At 37.6% G+C, this 22,762-nt stretch overlaps 1 protein-coding gene across 2 annotated transcripts; it reads right to left on the bottom strand.

The window, feature by feature from the left end:
- Positions 1 to 3,743: 3,743 nt before the first annotated feature.
- On the bottom strand, positions 3,744 to 22,658 carry rgl3a (ral guanine nucleotide dissociation stimulator-like 3a). Of its 2 annotated transcripts, XM_087804405.1 has the most exons (18): positions 22,595 to 22,658; positions 22,278 to 22,535; positions 21,301 to 21,527; positions 16,788 to 17,068; positions 13,337 to 13,381; positions 13,044 to 13,213; positions 11,522 to 11,628; positions 11,156 to 11,434; positions 10,975 to 11,078; positions 10,828 to 10,912; positions 8,994 to 9,080; positions 8,571 to 8,603; positions 7,594 to 7,715; positions 7,442 to 7,537; positions 6,820 to 6,952; positions 6,464 to 6,739; positions 4,823 to 4,937; positions 3,744 to 4,756 (listed from the first exon to the last, which is right to left on the bottom strand). In XM_087804405.1, the coding sequence occupies exons 3-18, from the start codon at positions 21,466 to 21,468 to the stop codon at positions 4,611 to 4,613; spliced, it is 2,247 nt and encodes a 748-aa protein (XP_087660531.1). In that variant the 5' UTR covers positions 21,469 to 21,527; positions 22,278 to 22,535; positions 22,595 to 22,658; the 3' UTR covers positions 3,744 to 4,610. The 2 variants fall into 2 exon arrangements, with proteins under 2 accessions (XP_087660531.1, XP_087660539.1); XM_087804413.1 differs by lacking the exons at positions 21,301 to 21,527; positions 22,278 to 22,535; positions 22,595 to 22,658 and adding an exon at positions 17,895 to 18,104.
- Positions 22,659 to 22,762: the final 104 nt, after the last annotated feature.

The following is a 22,762-nucleotide window of genomic DNA, read 5'->3' as shown; positions in this document are numbered from 1 at the left end:
TAGTAACGATTCCATTTCCCATAAATTAAAAATATAAAATAATTGAGTTTATAATTATATAATAATTTTTGCCGCGTCCGCAGCAGCGTCAGAGACTACAGACGCGCTGAGGGTCAGTGAGATAAAAGTGTCGGTTTCTTCCTCCCCCTCTTTTCCTCCCCCTGCATCCCATTTCCCTCTTGTTGTTGCATATAAAAAAGGTTTTCCTTTTGTCACCACCTGTGTGAGCTGATGACAAAGAGAGGGTTGTGTAAAGAGGAAAAAGTAGGTCAGTGAGAATAAACACACACACACACTGAGAGAGAGAGAGAGAGAGAGAGAGAGGTTATCAAAAGTAAAGTGTGTGTGAGATGGGGGAGGGAATGTTACGTCAGCAGCTTACACTTTTAAGAAAAAGTTGAAGTTTGGTGATTTTTTTGGCGACACATAACCACCATCATTGTGATCACCCACCTATTAATGGTGGGGGGTCCGGGGGGTCCAGAGGGTGTTGTGTGACCTTCTTCATGTAAGAACCCGTCAGTGACGCAGGAAGGCTGGTTATGTAAGTGTGATGCTGCAGTATGTAGGTCAACAACAGGGATGTGGTGCGAGTGTCTGAGTGTGTAATCCTCTCTGTGTCCCACAGTTATTACGCAACAGAATGTTTTTTGAATCTAAAATATACACAAAAAAAACCCCAGCGGGATTTATTTGTCTGTAGGCACCTGATAAAACTATTAGACAATATTATTAGTTTTAGTTTGAAGAAAAAAAAATCAACCGATTTTTTTTTTCTCTTACGTAACAGTTGATCTTATGAGCAACATGTTGACCAATATTTCTTTCGTTTTTTCAATGATTTAACATTATTATTCTCTCACAAAATGGTTTGTATTGTACTGTGAAAGTATCTGATATTAATAAATGGTTGAAACTTTTGAATTAAATTTTTTTTATTGATTATGAATTAATTACATTAAATTATGTGCGTATTAGAAATGTATAATTTATGATTTTATTGAACAGTTACGTGAATTATTTACTTATAAAGTTAGAATTTTATTCCAAAATTTATTTTCTAGATTATATATGTTTTTTATTAGTTCCCGTTTATATTTAATGTAAAATGGTGGTTAATCACTGCAAGCAGACAATTTTATTTTAAATTTAAAAGGAAAAAAATATATACAATTTAGAAAATGTATATTAGATTAATTAAAACGGAGTTATTAATTGATATACCGCCATACTTAGTTAGGCATTGTAGTTTTTAGTTCTCTTAGATATTTTTTTCTATCTTGGACTTGAAATTTAAACCTTAAGGTCAGTAAGTGCGTATGTATTTCTGGAAGCGAGGGAGGTCGTTGACCCCGAGACAACACAAGGGTTTATATAATGGTAAGTAATCAGTTGAAAAAAGTACTTAACCATTGAGGACAAAAAAACAGAAATGATTTATATTTGAAAATATATAATTGTTATACTGTATATATTAACAAACTATCAAAGTTTATTGAAAGTTTTTTTTTTATTTAAGTTGTATATGAAGTATGGAGATGTTTTTGAATGTGGTAAATGTACTAGTGACAACTAAGTATTACTTTTTACTCCAGCAGAATATTTTAGTACAACCAACGACGGCGACGATGATGAATTTGTCAACATCTTAAAACCAAAACAACAAAATGGCGACACGTCAGCGCCACAAAAGTCGGCGAAAGAGAAGAACTGGTTCTGGGGCTGGCGGCGGTCCAGAGCAGAGTTAAGTTGCCTGCTACGACTCATTCAGCGCCGCCGTCGGAAAAAGTAGGTCAAATGTTCGTGTGAAACATCTACGACCCGAGAATGTCTCCAACACACACGGTCAAACCCTGCAGTTGAGAAATGTAAGTAGGCCATCCAGAATGAGCATGTTCGAGCTGCGTGTTACGCAACACAAGAGCCTTTTGAAAGGAAGCTGCACACGGTGTGTGTGAGTTTGTGTGTGTTAGTTTGTGTGTGTGTTGTCAAGATTTTATCATGTGAGACTCATCTTCACACTCTTGAATAAAAACAGCCCCGGGTGTAGATATTGTTAGAATATTTGACTATTCAAAACTGGCAAATAGAGCGCAGACCTCTGCCAAGCAGCTCATTTACATTCTTTCTTTAAATATTAAACCACATTTAAAGATATAGTTTGATACTTTGTTTGTAGCCGTTACATAAGGTAAACGAGACTAATGGGGACGGCAGAACTCGGTCACAGAACACACTGCACGATAGAGCAAGAGCAGCAATGATTTGTGGATCCAGATAGTGATTCGGTACAATTTGAAATGAATAACCTGATCCCTTCAAGTGAAGTATATTTCTTTTAGGTATGATGCTAACTGACTTACAGAAACATAACCTTCTTGGCTGAGGTAATTATTACATTAACTCATCGTAAATAAGGAATATTTTCAGTTACATTCTCTTCTTTTGTGATTATTTTCATTATTTTGTAATTATTTTAATTATTTAATACATATTTTTTGTTTAAAAGGCTCTCAATTATTCGTTGTTTTTTTAATTAAAGTATTTAATAAAAAACTAATTCAATCTTTCGATGTGATACTTTGTATTGTATTCATTTGTGGGAATGTTGCTTATTAAAAGTGTTACATCAGAGAAAATCTGGCATTTTCTCAAAAATGAAACTCAGATAATATCGTCCAATAGTTTGACCTTCATGTGTGACGTAAGTAAAGGTCGTGGGTTAGATAACAGCGAGCTAAAAGTTGTTAGCGTAGCATGGACCCGGCTAATATTTTCAAGTAAACTAGATGAGGCTGGATTAACTCTAGATTAGTCTCTGGACATCTGTTGCTGCTACTGTACCAGCACTACACACTGTGCATGTGTGCGTCCGTGTGGACCATTGTCACACAATCTTTCCTCGCTCACGGACACACACACTACCGTCTTCTTGCTGCTGGATGACATTGTCAGCCGAGTGAGTTCAAACTGACGTGGAGCGAGTGGCGCCTGACTTCAGAAGATATATATCTGTGTGCGTGTGTGTGCGAGGCTTAGTAAGTGGGTCAATGTGTCAGTGTGACACAACCTGATGCGTTATCAAGTCAGCGTAATGTTTGTCAAACAATTGCGCAAATCATTAACTTTATACAACGTCCTAATCAGTTACGTGATTTTTGTGTGGAATGTGTGAGAGGAGCAACAAAACTGTTTCGGGCTCCGTTGTTAGTCACGCAACTGTTGTCGTGGGTAACAAAGATGGCCGCCTGCAAGTAACAAGATTGCCCTACTTACTTTATGAAGACACTGTTGCATTAAAGGTCAACTAAACCCAATTTTTCTAACATGCTTACATGTTTAAAATGTTGAACTCTCCAAGATGCAGTAAGTCCCTCACCATGACTATGTTTTGAACTTATTACTTTATAAAGTTGGTCAGAAATGTGGGCGAACGAGAGGTTACGAGAGCGGAGTCCATTATGTAGTAATAACCGGTCCCTTGGAAGTGGAGACTTCCGGGATTGATGACGCGCGGTGACAAACCTTGATGTTTGACCTGTCGCAGCAGAGTGGGCGTGGTTACAGTAAACACGATTTAACCTCCAAAAAAAGTGTTTCCAGTGGACGCATTTTCTAATGTCAATATTTCAATGAGAGTTTTGTACAAACAGAAACTGATGATACATTATGAGCCTACGATCTATTTAATACTCACCATCATCATCAACACATCAGTTGAACTTTAAAGGAGTCAATGTCACTTTGCAAGTTGATATTTATTGCACTTTTTGGTAATTCGTCAATAACTTAACTTTGGCACCCAGTAACTCAGACAGAAAAATATAATGTTTGTATTAATATAAAGTCAAATAAAAACTTGATAACTTTTTTTTCAGAGCAGATAGCGACAGTTAAGAGCCATTAAACAGAATGTTTGTTCAACACGGAGGAAAAACTGAAACAAAATGAAGATTTGTGTCATGAAGGGAAGTCGGACTGTATACTTTATGGATGTCGACTACCGCCATCTACTGGTCATTTTTTAAAGCGACCCAAAAAAATAAATCGATATAATAAATTACCAAGTATAATCATTCTAGGTAATACAGGAGGTAAGGAAGAACAGTGCAGCAATAATGTACATATTTTATTTCATATATATAAACTCATTCTTTTTTCTAACTAAATGTTTTAAACATAAATATACCATTTCCTTCAGTGTAGATTGAAATAAATAAACATCTTTGTCATTAAATCCTCATAGATTTGCAGGAGAGCAGCGATGACATTTTGAAACAATTAAAATCATTTATTGCATCAACATTTATAAATAGTGCTGCTAAGAACTTCATATTCAGGGAGGAGCTCACAGTGCAGGGAAACAAAAGATAAGATAGTGCTGATGTCGTACGTGGTGTGAATAAAACCTTCACTGATATATATATATATAAATACACAATTACTGCTGATTAAGCAGAATACTGATGTACAATTAAATAAGTTAGTTACATATTTATAAGTTTTAAAATTAAAAAATCTTAATGCTGCTTGTCATCTGGTGGAGGAACTCTTTGATTCCAGAATCCGGAGGTGTGACTTTACCGCCCTCTAGTGGCTTCCGACCGCGTTCAGCAGATGTAACGGCACTTGGCTGGACTTAAAGATGAGTCCAGACGTCTTCCGAGGGTCCTCCATAGGGGGCGCAGGACAAAGTCGTAGTTGGATTTCGGGCACATGGCGTAGAAGACGTTGGCGTTTTCAGGGATCAGCAGCTCTGGAGCAGAAAAATCAGGATTTGAACCATGTTTTTGGCTTTGACTTCATGCGTCTCATCAAACACCTTTCCCGTTGTTGAGCTTCTGGCAGAGTTTGTAGTCGCTGCAGCTCACGTCCTCCTGGTTGTGTTTGTCCAGGGCCCGGCGGACCACCTGAGGAGTGCGGTCCTGGCTGGTCAGCTGAAAAACAAGCACAAGAGTTCGGTGACTCTCACCAATAATGTTACAATCACCTAAAAACATCAAGTACTTTAAAAAAGATATTACTATTAAATACATACATTTAATATGTTAAATTAAGCTTTGCTGAACATTTTTCTAAATAAAAGTCGAATTTATAATACAAAAATAATTATTCATGGTACAACACACCCGCTGGTTACACTTGTTTTTCTGGCTACAAAGAAGTTTGTGGATCTTCAACTAATATTTCCAGAAACTGGTGAATGAAAAAAAACGTCCAGATGTTTATATCTGAGCATGCACACAAATAAAAGCATGTTTCATTTTGCACATCCCAATCAACGTAGAATTAATCGCAGCCTTGTTCGTCCCTTTCCACGCCCTCATTTACATATTTAAATTAACCAGATGATTTTTATCTCTGTGATCAGAAAAAAACTAATGAAAACAAGAATACAACTTTAAATCAGTAACTTAAAGCATTGAGTAATGATGATGATGAAGATGGTCTGAGCTTCATATCAATGTGTGGCACAGCTGCAGAACACATGCGCAAACTCTTATTCCATTTATAAAATAAAAGCGTGATCACAGGGAGGGAAACTTAAGCTGCTTTCTTTCTGCAGCTTCACTTTGATCTGACCTGATGTTGTTCCACAAGAACGTCTGTGACTCTCATAGACTTGAAGTATCAGGCAATGTTCATTTTGTTCATTATATTATAAAACAAGTTTATTATTCCATTACGTTCTTAAATATCGGATTAAAATATTCAGTATAAAACAATCAATGTTGTTCTAATAAATACAGATCATCCCTTTGGTGAATGAGAACATATTTATATGTTTTTTAATTAAATAATATACACTTGTGTAACTACAAACGTGTGTGTGATAATTTATGATCATTAATGTAACTCCGATGTGTTCATCTAAAGTATCATGAAATTCAATTCTATGTAAATCTTTTTATCCTTTGTCTTTGATCTATGTTCTTTATCTTAGGACTGTATCATTGTATACATTATTTTTTATGAATAGTTGTCTGTATTGCTGTGTCTAATTGGAAAACAATTTCCGGAAGGAGACCTCCTGAGGGATCAATAAAGATCTATCCATCCATCCATCGTGACTAGTGAGGCTGACGTGCATCTAAGCAGTTAATAAGAACGTACGTTACCTACAAACGTGTCGTGAAGTCGGAACTTTCAAACGCTCTTTACCCTATCGATACATATAGACTTTGACTTGGGAAAGTATGCGTTTTTGTGCGTACGACCCCTTAGTACATGAGGCCCCTCAGTTTCTTTAAGTTACATTGCTCAAACCATTTGAGGAGCCAAGGGGTCGAGCAGGCAAGTTCAAATTACAAATTGATACAAGAAACCTACATTCTAGCTGCAGAAAATCGGAGGTTAAATCTACCGTAAGACTTTGTATCCGTCTGTTACGGGGTGGTAAAAGAGGAAGACACAGATTTTGCCTAAGGTGGGTGAACATGTGTTCAGGGTCATCATCTCTCACCAGAATGCTTTTGTAGACGTTTCCGTTGCTCACACACTCCACACTGACTCGGACGATGCAGGAGTCGGCGATCTGCTGGTTATAGACGGGAAGAGGCGGGTGAGGGGAGCTGCAGGGGGAGGTGGACGGAGGGGGTGAGTCCGGGGGCAGCGAGAGGGAGGTGGAGCTGAGGTCAGGGTTGGAGGAGCTGAAGCAGGAGCTGGACAGACTGGGGGACGAGGAGGAGGACATGGACATGAGGTCCTCGGACACGTTGTGGAGCGAGCCGAAGAGATGCTGAGAGGACGGAGAGAGAGAGAGTGTGGGTCAAAGGTCAACAACCTCAGTCACAAGTGGATTTGAACTTTGACCCTCACCTTCTTCTTCAGTCTGAGTGGCACAGACGAACCGGACGTCTCCTCCATGTCTGAGCTGCTGGAGCCAGACGACGACACGCTGATCCGGTCCGAGGGAGTCTTCCTCAGCGAGCGCTCGCTGCCCGGAGTCAATCTGAAAACACGTGGTGAGATAAAGAAAACGTCAATACACTTTAATATCACATTCTTCTTTGTGGTTTATGTCTTAATAAAACGTGTGTAAAATAATTCGATTTCTTATTTACAAATGACAAACATCGCAGTGTTTTAGAGCTGCAACTAAATTTTCTACCACTAGATGGCAGCAGTCACAACGTCTGCAGCCAAAGCAACAATTAAATCCTGCCAGTTTTTTTTATTAAAAAGTCTTTGAGACCATAAATATATTTTCACACGTAAAAAAGTTGGGCCATTTGTTCTATATAAAAGTCAACAGACCCATGTATTATTTTATTTTTTGTATCTAAATGATTAAACACTTAGTTATATTTTGTTTGAAAAGAAATAAAGATTATCTCAGACATGACATCTGAACTATGGTGGCCATGAAGGACAGAAACAGCTGAGATGTACTGAAAAAACATTGACATGACTAAAATACAGTTCTGATGAAACTACTAACGTTGACAGCTTCTTGGCCTGCAGACGAGAGCTCCAGGTGTTGGGCGACCACGGGCAAGAGTCCACGGGAGGCTCCAGGTGTCGCGACAGCTCGTAGCTGCAGCGGAGAACAACGTTAGCGGCAGGAGAACTTTTTATGTCGCGTCATCTCACCTCTTCTGGTCCGACAGAGGCGGGTGACCCTGAAGCCATCGCGTGACTTTGGCGTTGACGGGGATGTTGTAGTGCGAGCACGACGCCTGCAGCAGCCGGATGTGAGAGAGAATCTCAAACTCCTGAGGAAACCAGATGAATAAGTTATTGATTTTCTTTTCCATTATTTACCAATCGCTGATTTCATTTTTTTCTCTTGAAAGTTCAACTAATGTTGATTTAAGTCTTAAAAAGATGTTGCAATCTATTGTATCGTATGTATAGTTAAGTAAAACATTTTGCCAGTCAGTGCGTCATCAAACACAGAATTCTCAGCCTCCAAGGGACTCGTTTTATAAACAAAGCTGGATGTGATTACAGCTGGCCGAAGGAGGAGTGAAGCCATTATTACATCACAATGGACTCTGCTCTCGTAACCCCTCGTTTGTTGAGATTTTAGACGGAGTATAACTTTATGAAGTAATACGTTAAAAACATGGTCAAGATGAGGAACTTCAACATTTGAAACATACGAGTGAGTCAGGAGAGTTGGGTTTTTATGTTAGTTGCATTTTTCAAATAATGATTTTAAATAGAAAAATGGTTGTTTTATTTTAAAAGGGATTTATTTATGCAAACAGTTCAATAAGGATAAAAGTCAGCTCACAACATCTTGTGTAACTTTGTTTTTGTGGGTAAAATGTAATGAAAACAAAAATTATGCAACGTAACCAAAGTTTATTTTTAACATCCTTGTTGAAGTGACAGTCGTTCATCAGTCACACATCATCGCCGGCTGTTAATCACAGCAGTGACATTAAAATATGAAATCTATTTCTACTAATAGCATGGGTTAATTAAATATGTCAAGTTGATTAATAATTGTGACATAAGAAGTGTATCTTTCCCTTAAGGAACTCTGATGTTACACAACAAATTTCACTAACAATTAAAACACATTTAGTTTAGTGATACTCTTCAGGGAACTGAACACTTACCCTTCTACGCTTCTCAAAGTTGATGAGGCCTCCCTTAGAAACAAGGAAAAACAGAAACGTTAACGTCAACAAGGATTTTTAAGAGCAGATAAACAATTAACAACCAAAAGGTGGTCGAGATGTTCTTCCAAACGTTGTGGGCAAGCTGCATTTTAAATTAAACAGCTTAAACTCTCCAGAATGTTCCCAGAGACCGTCTGAAAGCTACTTCAATGACTTCATGCGGGCAAGGTGTCAAGTAGCAGCTCATTGATAAATCAACATCAAATCATCTAGAACGGGTCGTTTCGATTAGATGATTTTACTGAAGGCGACTTAAACTTATTTTTTCTTCATCTCTGATCCAAGTGTCAATTTATCCATCATTTTAATCAATATATAGTCACCTTTACACTAGATTTTGGGTTGTGTGATGGAACTCACCTCCACGACGTCGGTCAGAGCTGTGTCCAGCATGGTGAGGACGGTCAGGTAAGTGCCCAGGTAAGGTACTCCAGCACTTTTAGAATTCTACAAACACAAGAACAAGGAGCAGCCGTTGTTAAAGATCTCTCCTGAAAGTTATGGTAAAAAATGTCACCATTTCACTCCGACATTCTCTCACCGACGCAACAAGGTTTGATTATCAAATATGAATTAAAAACAAATTATAATCGATATGAGACCTACTAATTATGCTACCAAGTAAATGTATATTTTTGATTACAAAACTAAACCCCGGTTATCTATACAACCATGGTTCTATGAATGTATGCAAAATAAATAAATCCAGAGCCAACTATACAGAGAAAAAAAAACTTCTATAGTTGAGGCTCAAGCTCGTCAAAGTTTGATGGACAAGGAGCTGTGATGTAACAGAGGTTACTACATGTGTGTGGGTTTCTAGGGTGTGTCATTTAATTTAAGCCATTTCCTTAACTTTATCAAGTTTCATTTTATGTAAGTAATGAGTCACTTTATTACATAAGAGACTTCATTGTTCTGCTGTGAATGTAGGCCAGTAGTTTACAACAAATACAGGGGTCAGGTATCATTCCAGCTGCTTGAACAATGAAGTACAGTCTGGACACAACAGGTTCCTTCACTTTTCAGTGTTTGTTGTTTCATTCTCTGCATTTCAAGTAAAAATGGCACCAAACATTGGAACTTAGTTGGATTGCCACAGTTTTGTCACATCGATTCTTAGTTTATTTTCGACAAATGATTTTTTCAATAGTGAGTTCTTTTTTTTCTTACGATTTTTTTGTTGTGCCCTAAAACTACCATAAACTTTCCCTGAACTTTTTTTGCATTCAAAACCATCCTGTTACTATTGTAACAGTTTATTTTGTGTCTAATCAAGAAGGATCTGTCTCGCATGCAGTTAATACAAAACTCTGCAGTGAATTCTGACCTGCTCTAGTAGAAGAACTCACATTTCTCCGATACTTAAAACTCTTCACTGGCTGCCAGTTTCTTTCAGGATCAACTTTAAAATTCTGGTTCTTACTTTCAGATCTATTCATGGTCAGACTCCACCTTACATCTGTAAAGCGCCTTTACTCTAGACCAGGGTCACAAAGCGCTTTAACAATCAAAAATATTACACAGGAAGCATGTGCGGGGCACCATCAGTAGATTCTGATCCACAGACTTAAGAGCTGGGGTGTAAGGCTGGATCAGATCACTGATGGAAGGAGGAGCCTGACCATGAATAGATCTGAAAGTAAGAACCAGAATAAAAAAATTGATCCTGACAGAAACTGCCAGCAGCCAGTGAAGAGTTTTAATGATCGGGGAAATGCTAGTTCTTCTACTAGAGCTGGTAAGAATTCTCGCTGCAGAAACTGCGTCCTTGTCACCGTGTTGTCTCGACCTTTTAAGGTTTTTACATTTGCATGCATTTTTAACTTCGTATCTTCTTGTTGTTTAAGCGCCTTGTGACCCTGGTGTGTATAAGAAGCTTTACAAATAAAAAATGGCTTAATTACTGATTTTCAACAGCAAACAATTATTGTTTGAGTAAACATGGAAAAAATATTATTCTTTGAAGTATGTGTTACCGGTCCCTGTACCAGTTTTTGGGGAACTGTTTTAAATATCAATTAAAATCATTTTTAATAAAAGTAATAATGCTTTTTATTTTTATTTTTTTATTATAGTTGTTGCCGCTATTATTTCCCCGCAATACTAATACAAATAATACATGATCTTACTTTTCAACTATTTTACAACTGAATTAGTCTGTTGAAAAAAGTGCATTAATGAAAAGCGTCACCTCTGGCAGGATCTCTCGGTTAGTGAGGACACAGTTCTCGTCGGGGAAAGTGTCACACAGATGGTTGAATGCAGTCATACTCTCCCTAGAATGAAAACATCAGTTAGTGCGTTTCATTTTAGGTAGAAATAAGAAAGTGTTCAATACATGCTGACTGCAGCCCAGGTCTTCTTGAGGCGGTAGACTGCGTTGGACTGGAGTGCAGAGAGGATGGCCCTCAAGGAGGAGAAGTTTTTCAGCTCTCTGCATTCCTAAGAGGAGGAAAAGAAAAAAAACAGCGTTAAAAAAAGGTGCAACTCTTTCAATAGTGTTAAATTCTTGAGTTTGCCTGTGCGATCGTGATCCAGCGCTCCATCACGCGTGCTCGCTGGGCGGCGCTGGCGTGCGACGTGCGAGGGGAACTCTGTGCCGAAGAAGGGAACCGGAGGTTGGCGTTGGAGGACGACGACGAGCTCCGGGGGGAGAGCAGGGAACTGATGACACAGTTGGTGACGGAGTTGAACTGACAGATGGTGGCTCGGACGGTCGGGGCCAGGTTCCCCTTCTTGTCCCGCTGGGACCAGATGCAGCCCAGGCAGTGCGACGGCACCATTTTGACAAACAGCTCCTGAAGATAACAAAAAAACAAAAAAAAAAGACATTTGAAAACAAAACACAAGATTAAACATGTCATGAATTGTTGATCGACACCTACAATGTCCAGCCTCGTCAACTGCTCGGCCACGTCTCTCTCAGGGAGGTCCATCAGCTGAGGCGTCTCCTCCTCGTGATGAGATGAAGACGACGACGGTTCAGTGCGATCTGTGGAGAAGCCGAGGTCACTTGGATATGCAGCGAGAAGAAAATCTGACCTCCTTTGAAAACTAACTTAAATAAAAATGTATATAAAAGTAGTATCAGGTAGGTTAGAAAATTGTTTTCCATTGCAATGGAAATACATCATTGAATCGTGGCCAACAGAAAGAAGAATTACCAGAACCACACTGTCAATCAATCCATTCATTTTACTGAAGCACTAATTATATCTGTCGAAAATAGACTGGTTGAAACACAACTGGCTGTGATTCAAATGAAAAGCAGCCAAGTTGCTTTAATTTGACAACATAAGTGTGAGAAAAAAAAACTGTTTCTTTACAGAAGAAGATTTTGCTAAACAAAATTATATAACAAGCATTTTGTCTATGTTGTAGGTACAAGTAGAATAACAGTATAAAGTGAAATTACATTCTGTATTGTTTGAAGCAATGATTTCATTTATATAACTGTTGTATTTCATGTGGGGACATTTTAATTCACATCAACGGTGACACAGAGAGGCGCCTTTACTGAGTGTTAAAAACACACCACTGAGCTTTAATCTTTGTGTTATCTATTAAGGTGACCTGGAGGCTCTAAAACAAATCTGTCCTTGGTATCCCTTGTGTTGTCTATGGGTCAAGGTGAACGACCTCCCTAGCTTCCAGGAAAACAATACCACCTTGACCCTGAGACAACACAACGGTTAAGAAACTTAAAAGTAAGCGTTTTACTTTTATAATGAGATAAATATGGCTTCAAAGATGAGGTTATTTTTCTAACTCCCAAAAAAAACCAATAGATCTTTAAGGAGACTAGGTTACGAACGAAATCTACAAAACTGTCTTCAGGAAATAGAAAAAAAAGAGTCTAATATTGTCCTTTAATCCAATCCCTCCTTATAATCTCCATGTTTCTCCTTCTTTCCCCAAACACTCCGAGTCAACCGTCTGACGGGCCTCATGAAATAGAGAGTTTGACACACGTGATTTAAAATAATGTCAATATTTATTTCTGATCTCTCATAAAAGTAAAAGGAATAAATGAAAAATTGATGCGTTCTTTATAAGTTTTTCAAATCAGAACAAGTATTGGCAGTTTTGTAAACACGGCATAGGTTGTATGTTTGTAGTGATGACAGTATAGAATAAATTGAATTAAATAAATAAAATGAAATAAGAGACTCCTAAATTTAATTGGACTTAGTTAATTATAGGATTATATTCAATTTTTTCAATGAAACGCTTAATCAATTATAACAAACGACAATCAGTAGCAGAAGATTATTCCTCTGGAAAACGTTGCACCAGCGGCAACTACACTTCAACGTCCACATCTCTCTGCTGAACTGAAACAGGAAAACCCTGCTCAGTCACTTCCGTGAAGCTGGTGTTATGGCAGCACATAGTCTCTCTGCATACCTCGATCCTGGAGCCGCTTCAGCAGACTCTCTGCGGTCTGTGCCAAGCGTCGGAAGCGAAGGCGGAGTCGCAGGTGTGCACACAGCACACGCAGGGCCTGGTAGTGTGGTGGCTCATGGAAGTCTGCGCTGTATTCCTCCAGCCACACTCTGACCACTGCAGGCAGAGCACTGAGAGGAAGAGATGGGTCAGATGTTTGAACGCATTTGTAGAAGAAAAATAAAAGAAAAAGGCTCAATTATTTTCTTTGATTCAATAATATATTTCTGATGATTCTACAGGTATTTATTTACCTGTGTGAAGAGACCGTTTTGTCCAGGTTGGCGATGGCGTCATCTCTGTGGAAAAGCGGAACCAAATGTAATGTTTCAGCTTTTTAAATTTGTTTGTTTTAAGATAAATCTAAACACAGACGGTGTTGATATCATTCATTGATCGCTTAATTATTCATTCATTCATTCATTCCCGCATTATCCCTTACCGGGGTCGCGGGGAGACTGGAGCCTATCCCAGTATCTTAGGGCAAGAGGCAGGGGACACCCTGGACAGGACCCCAGTCTGTCTCAGGGCACACAAAGACAGACAACCATTCACACAAACACACATATGGACAATTTCCCCAAAGTTCAATCAACCCTCTGTATCTTATTGGACTGTGGGAGGAAACCGGAGTGCCCGGAGGAAACCCACACAACGATCAATAAATCACTCATGTATCACACCTAAATATTAGTATTCAACAGCGACGTATCCATATGTATATACATTTTAAATACTCGTCTTTGGCTTTCAAATCGTCATCATATTGTTATCATAGTTCTTGTATGATTTATAGTTCAATAGAGTGCGTGTAGAATAAAATAACATTTTTAAATTTACAATAAACATGCAATATTTCCAGCCTTTGTCCATTTTTGTGTCATTTAAAACTGCCATACATTAAAATTAAACAGCCACTAGATGTCAGCATTACATCCTTTGCAGCCACATGAACACTAGAATCCTACAAGATCCTGGGGATGAATGAGGACGAGAGGATACAGTCGACTCCAATAGTTTTTAAAGCTGGTGTTTGGACATGTTTTGGTTTCAAATCAAACGCGAGTCGTTACAACTTCGTCAAGAGTCATGCGTGTCTGTAAATTCTGAGTCAGGGACTACAAATTGATCCTTGTTCCTAAAGTATCACCATATATATATATATCATATCGTGATACTTATAGTATGGCAAGATTCTTGCCAATACACACAACTACCAATTTCTGTACATTATTTTGCATTGTGTTATTGAGCTACATTTCTTTATGAGCCGTTCGTCTCTAATCCTTAGCAGCATTAAAGTTGTGTCAGAAAATCTTCTGTAAAACCATAAATAGTAGTTGAATGTGGTAAATTGAAAATCCATTTTAGTTTTTCTGTAACCCTGAATGCAGCAGGAGACGTAGAAGCACGAACATGTCACTGAAGAACGAAGAAGGCTTGAGAACTACACATCAGTGAGTGGAGATTCACGTTTTCTAGTCTATTTAGGTTAGTGTCACTAGAAACCTCTCACAACTTTAAGTGTCTGCACGTGTGTTTCAACTCCTCGCACGTGATCTACACACAAGACCTTCGTTTTTCAGGTCATTAAGTTTATATTTTGTGTGTTTATGAACTTCAATCCTTAGGTCAGATATTTACGTTACAGTGAATGAGATGGAGTTTGATCTCATGCGACTCGTTTTCATTGTATTTTTTTTTAATCATCATATTAGGTTTGAGTTGTGTTACTAATAACAAACATTAAAACATTGGACAGACATGAAGCTAAACTTTCAAAAACATGAGCTTTAAATCTTCAAATTGGTTAAAGTACAAGATAAGAGCAACATTAGACTTTGTTTAATAACGCAAGTCAACAGTTGTCAGTTTCTTATCAAAGTAGATCAGATTTTCAAATTCTTAATTAAGCTTCAGAATAAAACGTGACTCACGACCTGAATCGTCGTCACTCACGTGCACGCTCTGTTTAAGTAGGACGCATTGAGAGCAACAGTTAATTATTGCTTGAATTGTTCGACAGCTATAAACAGCAGTGACTATATACAGCAGACCCGGGTGTGGCGGTTGCCATCCTTAGATTGTTCTTTTTTGTTTTAAAAAAAATAAATTGTAAAAAAATTATGTTGTGCTTAATTCTATTTTGAACTCTTAACGAGAACAGATATTATTATGTTTCACTCTTATTTTTAATAAATACTGCTTTTCTTTTTACAATGTTGTGGAATAATTAAACATTTTTATCTTCCCATTTTTTTTAACCCTTTTCTTTTTGACTTCCCATCTTCCAGGGACACTTTGTATAAACAAAGCGGGGCGGATTACAGGTGGCTGGAGGAGGAGTGAACACCATTGTTACCCGACTTAACACGAGTTCTCGTAACCTCTCGTTTGCTGAGATTTCAGACGCGGGAGAACTTAATGAGGAAATACCTTCAAAACATGGTCACGATGATAGAATGAGAGGGAAATATAAGTTAAAAAACTTGAACTTGTGAGAACACGTTTACAGATGCGTGTTCAGCATTGAAGTACACAGAGGAAACATTCCCTTCAACTGGTTCTGCGGCAAACGTGTTGCCAGCAGCAACATCGACATGAGGGTTAATGTTTGACAAACAATAGACAACGATGACGGCAAGGTGGTCTGCCTTGAGCAATATTCAACATAACTCACGCTCAAATAGTTGCAAAGGGATTTCAAGAACGATTTCTATAAAAATAGATTGTCTTTTGTATGCAGCCGCACCTTCGTCAGTTGTCAGGGCGTTGTATGTATGCATGTATATTTATTATCGTCAGATCTCCAGAGTGAATGACACTAAATAATAACACAAGACCTGCAAAAAGAAAATCAATAGGACAAATAAAAAAATAAAAATCAATTCAGCATTAAGACAGAAAGTGACTGAACGAAGGCAAAACTGTGATTGATTGCAGTGAATTCTTATCTGTTGCCTTGTAAAAACTGTTTACTCATGGAGAAGCAAGCTTCCATTAGGAGTGATATTCACTGTTTATTCTCCGTCTCAGGCATACTGACCTTTGATCTTCTTCTGACCAGACTTTGTTAGAAAGTATAAATAATAATATAAAAAAATATATATTGAAGTACCACGGACAAGAAAGAAGGGAAATAATTATATTAAAACGTGAAATTAAAGCTTATTATAAAAAATGAATAAATATAAATTATATCGTGCATGATTTCAATTTATATACATTTACGTTCAAGCACTATCATGAATCAGCTATAAATAAAAGTTGTGCCATTTTATAAAACCCACAAAAAAGACCTAAAGTTAATTCTTTATAAAAAAAATATAAAAAAAATCGTTAAGGAGCTTCAACAAATTGTTTTTAGAGTTGAATTTTAACTATTAAATAATGTATTGGCCATGAAGACGTGTTTTTGTTCATTGTCACAACAGATAAAAAAGATCATATAATGTTTACAATTAGTTGTTTTTAGTAAAAGCTGAATGTCTGCTTCTCACAAATAATAAAAAAAGAAAAACACTAACACACACATGAACGTGGGGACATTCTTCTTTTAAATGTTCCTTTACCATCTTTCACGTAAGCATGATAGACAGATAAATTGAACTTCATGAAACAGCTTTAGTGATCGCCGTTTTAATTGAAGGAGAAATTGATATTCAATTATATCCCCTGAAATATCTCAATGAAAAAGCCCCTCACCTCTGAAACAGCAGCTCTATGAGGCTGGTGGCGGAGGAGAAGCCCTTGTACGTGGAGAGGAACACTGGTATGTAGTCGGGCTCCCGGTGCTCGTGGTCCAGCAGGTGGGTGATCAGGCGTTCTAGTGATGCAGCTTTCATCCTGCGCGACTTCACGGTGTGGTACTGGACGTACCCTGAAGTCATAGGGTAGTCGGGCTTGTCTTGGACCGGTTCTCGACGTAGAGTGACGCCAAAGACTGCTCCCTCTTCCTCCTCTTCACCCCACTCTTGAACGGGGTCCTGCATGAACATTAGCAAGAGTTACTTTTACACACTTCAGGGTCGGAATATGGGCTAGTTCGTCATTTCACTTCACATTTTCCTATTTTTTTTATGTGAATTTTTGTCTGTTGCTGTTTTATTTGTGGATGTTGTGTTTCACCGTTTTCCCATGACTTTAATTAATAGGTTTTGATTCTATAGAAGTACAGTACATGTTCTAAAGATGCCAAACTATTTTTAAATGTTTTCACATATCATGAGGGCACCCATTCAAAGTATACTGCGTAAAATCACATAGAACAAGAAACCACGTGTGACTGGTGACATAAGGAAGGATAAAGATGGATAAACACTAAAATATATTTAAGTCAAAGATCACCTTTAGCCATCACTGTTTTGGAATGAAGTCTGAACAGAACTGTATTCACAGCAGAAATTCTTTTCACAAGTGTTCCACTCACACAATGGAAGACTGATAACACCTGGTTTCATATGACAACACTCCCTTTACGTCATACCATGACGTAAATACAGATTTATTTTGTTTATGTTTTTGCTTTAGAGATGCAAACAACCTGTAGCATATTCGATTATAATCATATTTCCAGAGAGATTAATAAAGTATTTATTTGCCAATAAGAAAGACGACATTATTAAGTTGTTTTATTTGACTTTATTCGTCAATAAAATGACATAAAAACTGTTAACATGCTGATGCTAGCCGTGTATTGAGTGGTGTCGTTTTACAAGATGGAAAATCCGCAGAAATGTATAAAAAGTTTATGAACATTTTGCAAATGTACTTCTTTTATTTTTCCGGTTACACAGAACAAATGCCACCTACCATCGACAAATGGCATTTCCCATTCTTGGTGGTGCGTTCAGGTGCGTCTTCTTTAGCCGCCGCTGGTAATGATGGGACTGGAGTCACGTTAACGCCTAATAAACTATAACTCTCCCGCCACATTTTAACGCAACTTTCCAGGGTCTCGAACACATTTAGTGAATCCAAAAAACACACGTTAAAAGTGTGCGTCAGGTGAAGGTGTGGCGAGAAGGTCAGTTCAGACCGCGGAGTGAGGGACAGGTCTAGTGGGCGTGGCTTGGCGGATACACGTCATAGTCCAAGATCGAGATGAGTTCAAGAAAATGGATATTTTCGCTTCATTTTCAATGTACATGTCAAATAAAACATAATACAATACTTTTATTTTTTATAATAAACTGTGCTCTATAATGTATCACACAAACAGCATGATTTAGGTATAAATATATTAAATATGAATATATTACAGAAATTAAATATTTATTTACATTGGGATGGTTTTGTTTATGTTTGGCCTAATTCCCAAAGAATTATAAACAGCGGCTTTGTCCGTGTCGCCTTTGTCCATTTTCAGAAACTGTGACTCATTATAATTCAGAGAGCACAATACGGGATGGGCGAGTCCCTCGGTGAGAACTTTGTGTCATGGGAGTTGTGTCTGTCAGCGTTTTGGTATTTTAGTGTCGAGCTGAAACTATGAAATTATTTTTGGACAAGGATGCCTTCCCTGTAGGTTTTGGAGAGTGAATGGAGGTACAAATGTAACCTTTAAAATATGAATAGCAGCTTTAAATTAGGCCCAAATATAAATCTTTCAATTTAAAAAAAAAAGGGATTTTGAATGACTAGCATGCAGATGGGAGGACATTTGATAAAAGCAATAAGATGATATAGATTTTGCATTTTTGTAGAGACCAAGTTCACTTCTATTTACTCAAATATGAACAGACAGGAAATAATGTTTGAAACTCTCACTGACTGTGAAAGATTCCAGAAGAAACAGCTAAAAAAATATTAGAACGCCTTGGACAGAATCGTAGCTCTTTGCATGATCAGATTTAACACCGTTGTGTGATTGGTATTGTAGTATTTTTGTCTGCGTGTGCATTTGTATTGACTGTACCAATGAGTACATTCAATTTCTCACATTTGAACAAATAGTTTGTGGTATTACAGAAGCAAAATGGCAAAGACATAAAAGAAGACTGAAATTAAAACAGAAAGATTTTTTTTTCCTTATTACGATTAGTTTTAGAAACACTGTTTCTTGACAAACCCGACGTAAAGTCGGTAATTTTTTACAGTTGTGGATGTCAATCGATACTGCAGATTAACATCTTTTTGAGAAAGTTAAGTTCATATATTTATAAAATATCAAAACCAAAGGAGCAGTAAAAAAAATTGATGGCGCCTCTATGTTAGTGTTTTCATCATTTATGCTCATAATCCATAACTCGAGTTTATATTTTTGTCATCATTTGGTTCATTTTGAAATACTAAATAAATTAAAACATGTATTATTCAGGATATACAGTATCCAGAAGCTCAACATCAAAAGTTTTCACTATTGCCGCTTTGAAAGGTGAAACTCTTGAAGCATGAGATGTTTTGCTCACAGCTGAAAGACCAGTTCAACTTTTTTTTAAAGTGCCAAATCTGACGAGAATTCCTCTGTAAAACACACGGATAAACTTGTCTGTCAAGCTGGAGAAGGACTTTCCAGATGCCACACATGGCTGAGATAGTTGCACCGACACGCCAAGAGTCCTTGTAGTTTCAACTTCAGCACAACTTTGCTTTTAATCAATGTTTTCTTGCCTTCTTAAATCTTAAACAGCCATTAAAATGTTATTCATTCAAATAGTATGAAGTGAGATTGCAGTCGTTATAATCATCATAATCTGTGTATCCAGCACTTTATGATCATCCTGTGACTCATTTAAAGATGGAAAAAGCTACAAAAAGGGAGACGTCTGTCATAATCATCATGGTTACGTTTTGTCTGAAAGAGATTTGAACTAATTTTAAGAAACTCTTTTAAAAACAACTTGTTATACACGAGCAAGTACAAAGAAATAAGCCAGGTATGTTTAGGGGCTCTGTACAAAAGCTTGGCACATAAAATATATTAAGCGTTTCAACAAGTGTAGTCCAGGATTGTAACTGTCGTGTAACCAAATATACGCAGTGGTGCTATATAACCACAAGAAGGTTCATAGAATGGCCATAGAAACACCTCCTAACCCCATTACAGCAAAGCCCTTCCAGTAATTATCAAAGAAAAAAAAAAGTATTCTTGTAAAACCACTTCAAAAAAGTAGTAAACTATAACCAAAATGACTTTATTTACCATTATTTTTAGTATGATTCTGGATATAAATTTGTTGTACTTGTCCTACTTTTTAAACAATAGTCTCCAAACTTTATTGACACGACAATCTAAATCCTGAATTACATGACACAAATATCAACGCCTCATTGGTCCAGGTCACCTGCATGTTTATGTTAAGGGTTGTTTAAAATACAATAGGGGAAAAAAAATCTATCCTTTTATTTTATGGGTCTCAACACATGACCACAAATGTGCTGCAAAAACAATGCTGCATTCAAAGACATCTCACAATAGAGTAAGAATGGTCATGAGTCTACGTACATATAGTTCCATGATTACACGGACGTGTCGTCACCATGTCTGGCTGGAAGTGGTAAAAGTGGTGAAGCAAAATTTCTTCTTCTCAGTCTGTTTTAATATCTTTCCTGAGGAAGAATGAGCTCTTTGTTCGTCTAATGAGTTCTTCCCTTCCACCGCATCATTCCGTCACTCAAGCGGTAAACAAAGAGAAAGACAATCGTCACTCATTAGTCAGACGAATGGATGATGAGATGGTTGACAAGTGTGGACGCATCGATGCCAAACCACCACCACATGTGTTCATAGATCAAATGTTCCAGGATAAGAAATGGGAATTTTTTAATTGACATTTAATTTTCTTCCTTCTTTAACTTCCTGCATTCAGGCCATTTATAAAATAAACATGTTTTAATTAGAGCCTAAATTCCTTACACCAACTTATTTACTTGTGTAATGTGTAGTTTATTCTTCACTTGTTTATGTATTATTTAGTTTATTTTTATAAATAGTATATATAAAAGTATTTATAATCGTTTTCGCTTATTGTTTTAATATAATGTGTATGTAGGTTAAATCTTTTTTTTGTAAACCTCTGTGACAACTCAAATGTGGCGAGAATAAAGTTATATCTTATAATTAAATGACCAAAAACTGATTAAACTAGACTTTGGACGAAAATTTTATTAATGAAATACTTTGAAATCCATTTATGTACCATCTTTAGTTTGGTAGAATGACCCAACATTTAGGTCAAAGCTGATTTATATTGATCTGCGAGTAGCTTGGACTCACCTCAGACTCCCTGTCAGTGTCCAGGAGCTGGAAACTCCTGAGCCAAACTCCAGCCTGGGCGTCCATGTTCAAGTCCACGTAGTGACCGGGCCGGGGCCACAGAAACTTCTTCATTTTATAGCGGAAGCCGTGGGAGTCTCCTCCGCACACTGCCAGAACGGTCTTCATCGCCCACGTTATCTCTGCCCACGCGACACGTCAGAACACCCCCACGCCGGCTGCATCATCTGCGAAGGAGGGGAGAGTCTTCTCAAGACCACAAACTAACAGATGGACGGCATCCGTACATTTCGGACAGGTTTTATCCCCATCATTAAACACGGATTCATATTTGTCAAGAGCTATGTGGCCTTCCCAGAACAATAACCCATGATGAGTTCACTGAGAGGGAGCTGGACAAACGAAGCAGTGTTACAAAACAAGGCTGCAGCTGTTGAAGAGTGATTATTGAGTAAGAACATTATTTAATTCAGATGGACTATTGTTGAGGTTTACCCCGACATTTTTCAGGGCAAATCAAATCACGGTGGTGAAGTCCACTAAAGGCAGCTCAGTTCTACCACAGCTAGAAAACAAACAAACATCTGACTAGTATTACAAAATGATGGTGATGATATTAAAGACTTTGTTTTTTACACAATGGGGATTTAAGTATAAATGTTATTTATCAAGTCATTTTGTTCCCTTTTTATTATTAGATTATTCTACATTTATTAAATAAAACAGGAGCAAGTCTAAATCGTGTCGTATTTGTGTATATAAAATTACGTTTATTCATTTTTTATCAGGACAGAAATTAAATAATCTACAATATAGCAGTGAATGCAACATTAATAAAATCGTTTTTTATTCATATGTATTTGTGTTTCTCTAAGAAACAACATTGTGTATAGAGATGATGTTTTTAATGTTAAAAACCTCATTTGAGTCAGTCATAAACAGCAGAAATAAACAAGCAAATAAAGCATCTACTCAACTGTTGCTGTTGCCGCTTCCGTCCATGTTTACAGGTCCAAACGTCCAGACAGGAGAACACTGAGTCCACACAAACGCTTGTGCGCGACTGAGGGAGAAGCTTGTGCAGTGATGGTGATGCTGCATGTGGGTGTGTGTGTGTGTGTGTGTATGTGTGTGCGTGAGAATTCTCTCCTCCCTCCTTTGGCAACATTCCTTCAAAAAGTGACGAAATGTTTCGCTCTGATTCATCTGGTTCTATTGCAGCTCATGCCTCCTTCCTGGCGGACAGACTTCAGCTCAATAAAATATTGGTTGGTTTTATTCAAAAGTTTCTTACCTTTAAACAAGTGGAGAAACGCGCTGAGACCAACTACGAGGAAACGCCATTCACGCAACAGGAAGTCCCGCCCCTTTATCAGCGCGTAAATGATGGAAGAAAACTTTTTTTTTTGTAAGTTATTCGAGTCTTAATTTTTTTTAATTTATATTTATCGATCATTGTGTC

The sequence above is a fragment of the Callionymus lyra genome, chromosome 1, assembly GCF_982586985.1.
Source record: "Callionymus lyra chromosome 1, fCalLyr1.hap1.1, whole genome shotgun sequence".
NCBI classification, from domain to species: Eukaryota; Metazoa; Chordata; class Actinopteri; order Syngnathiformes; family Callionymidae; genus Callionymus; species Callionymus lyra.
This window is presented reverse-complemented; position numbering and strand designations above follow the sequence as displayed.

Coding starts and splice junctions, on each gene's coding strand:
- rgl3a (XM_087804405.1), bottom strand. CDS start 21,468: ATGAAGACCGTTCTGGCAGTGTGCGGAGGAGACTCCCACGGCTTCCGC. Junction 8,604..8,993: donor CTCTGACCGACGTCGTGGAG/GTGAGTTCCATC, acceptor CTTGTTTCTAAG/GGAGGCCTCATCAACTTTGA. Junction 6,953..7,441: donor CAGGCCAAGAAGCTGTCAAC/GTTAGTAGTTTC, acceptor ACGTGTTTTCAG/ATTGACTCCGGGCAGCGAGC.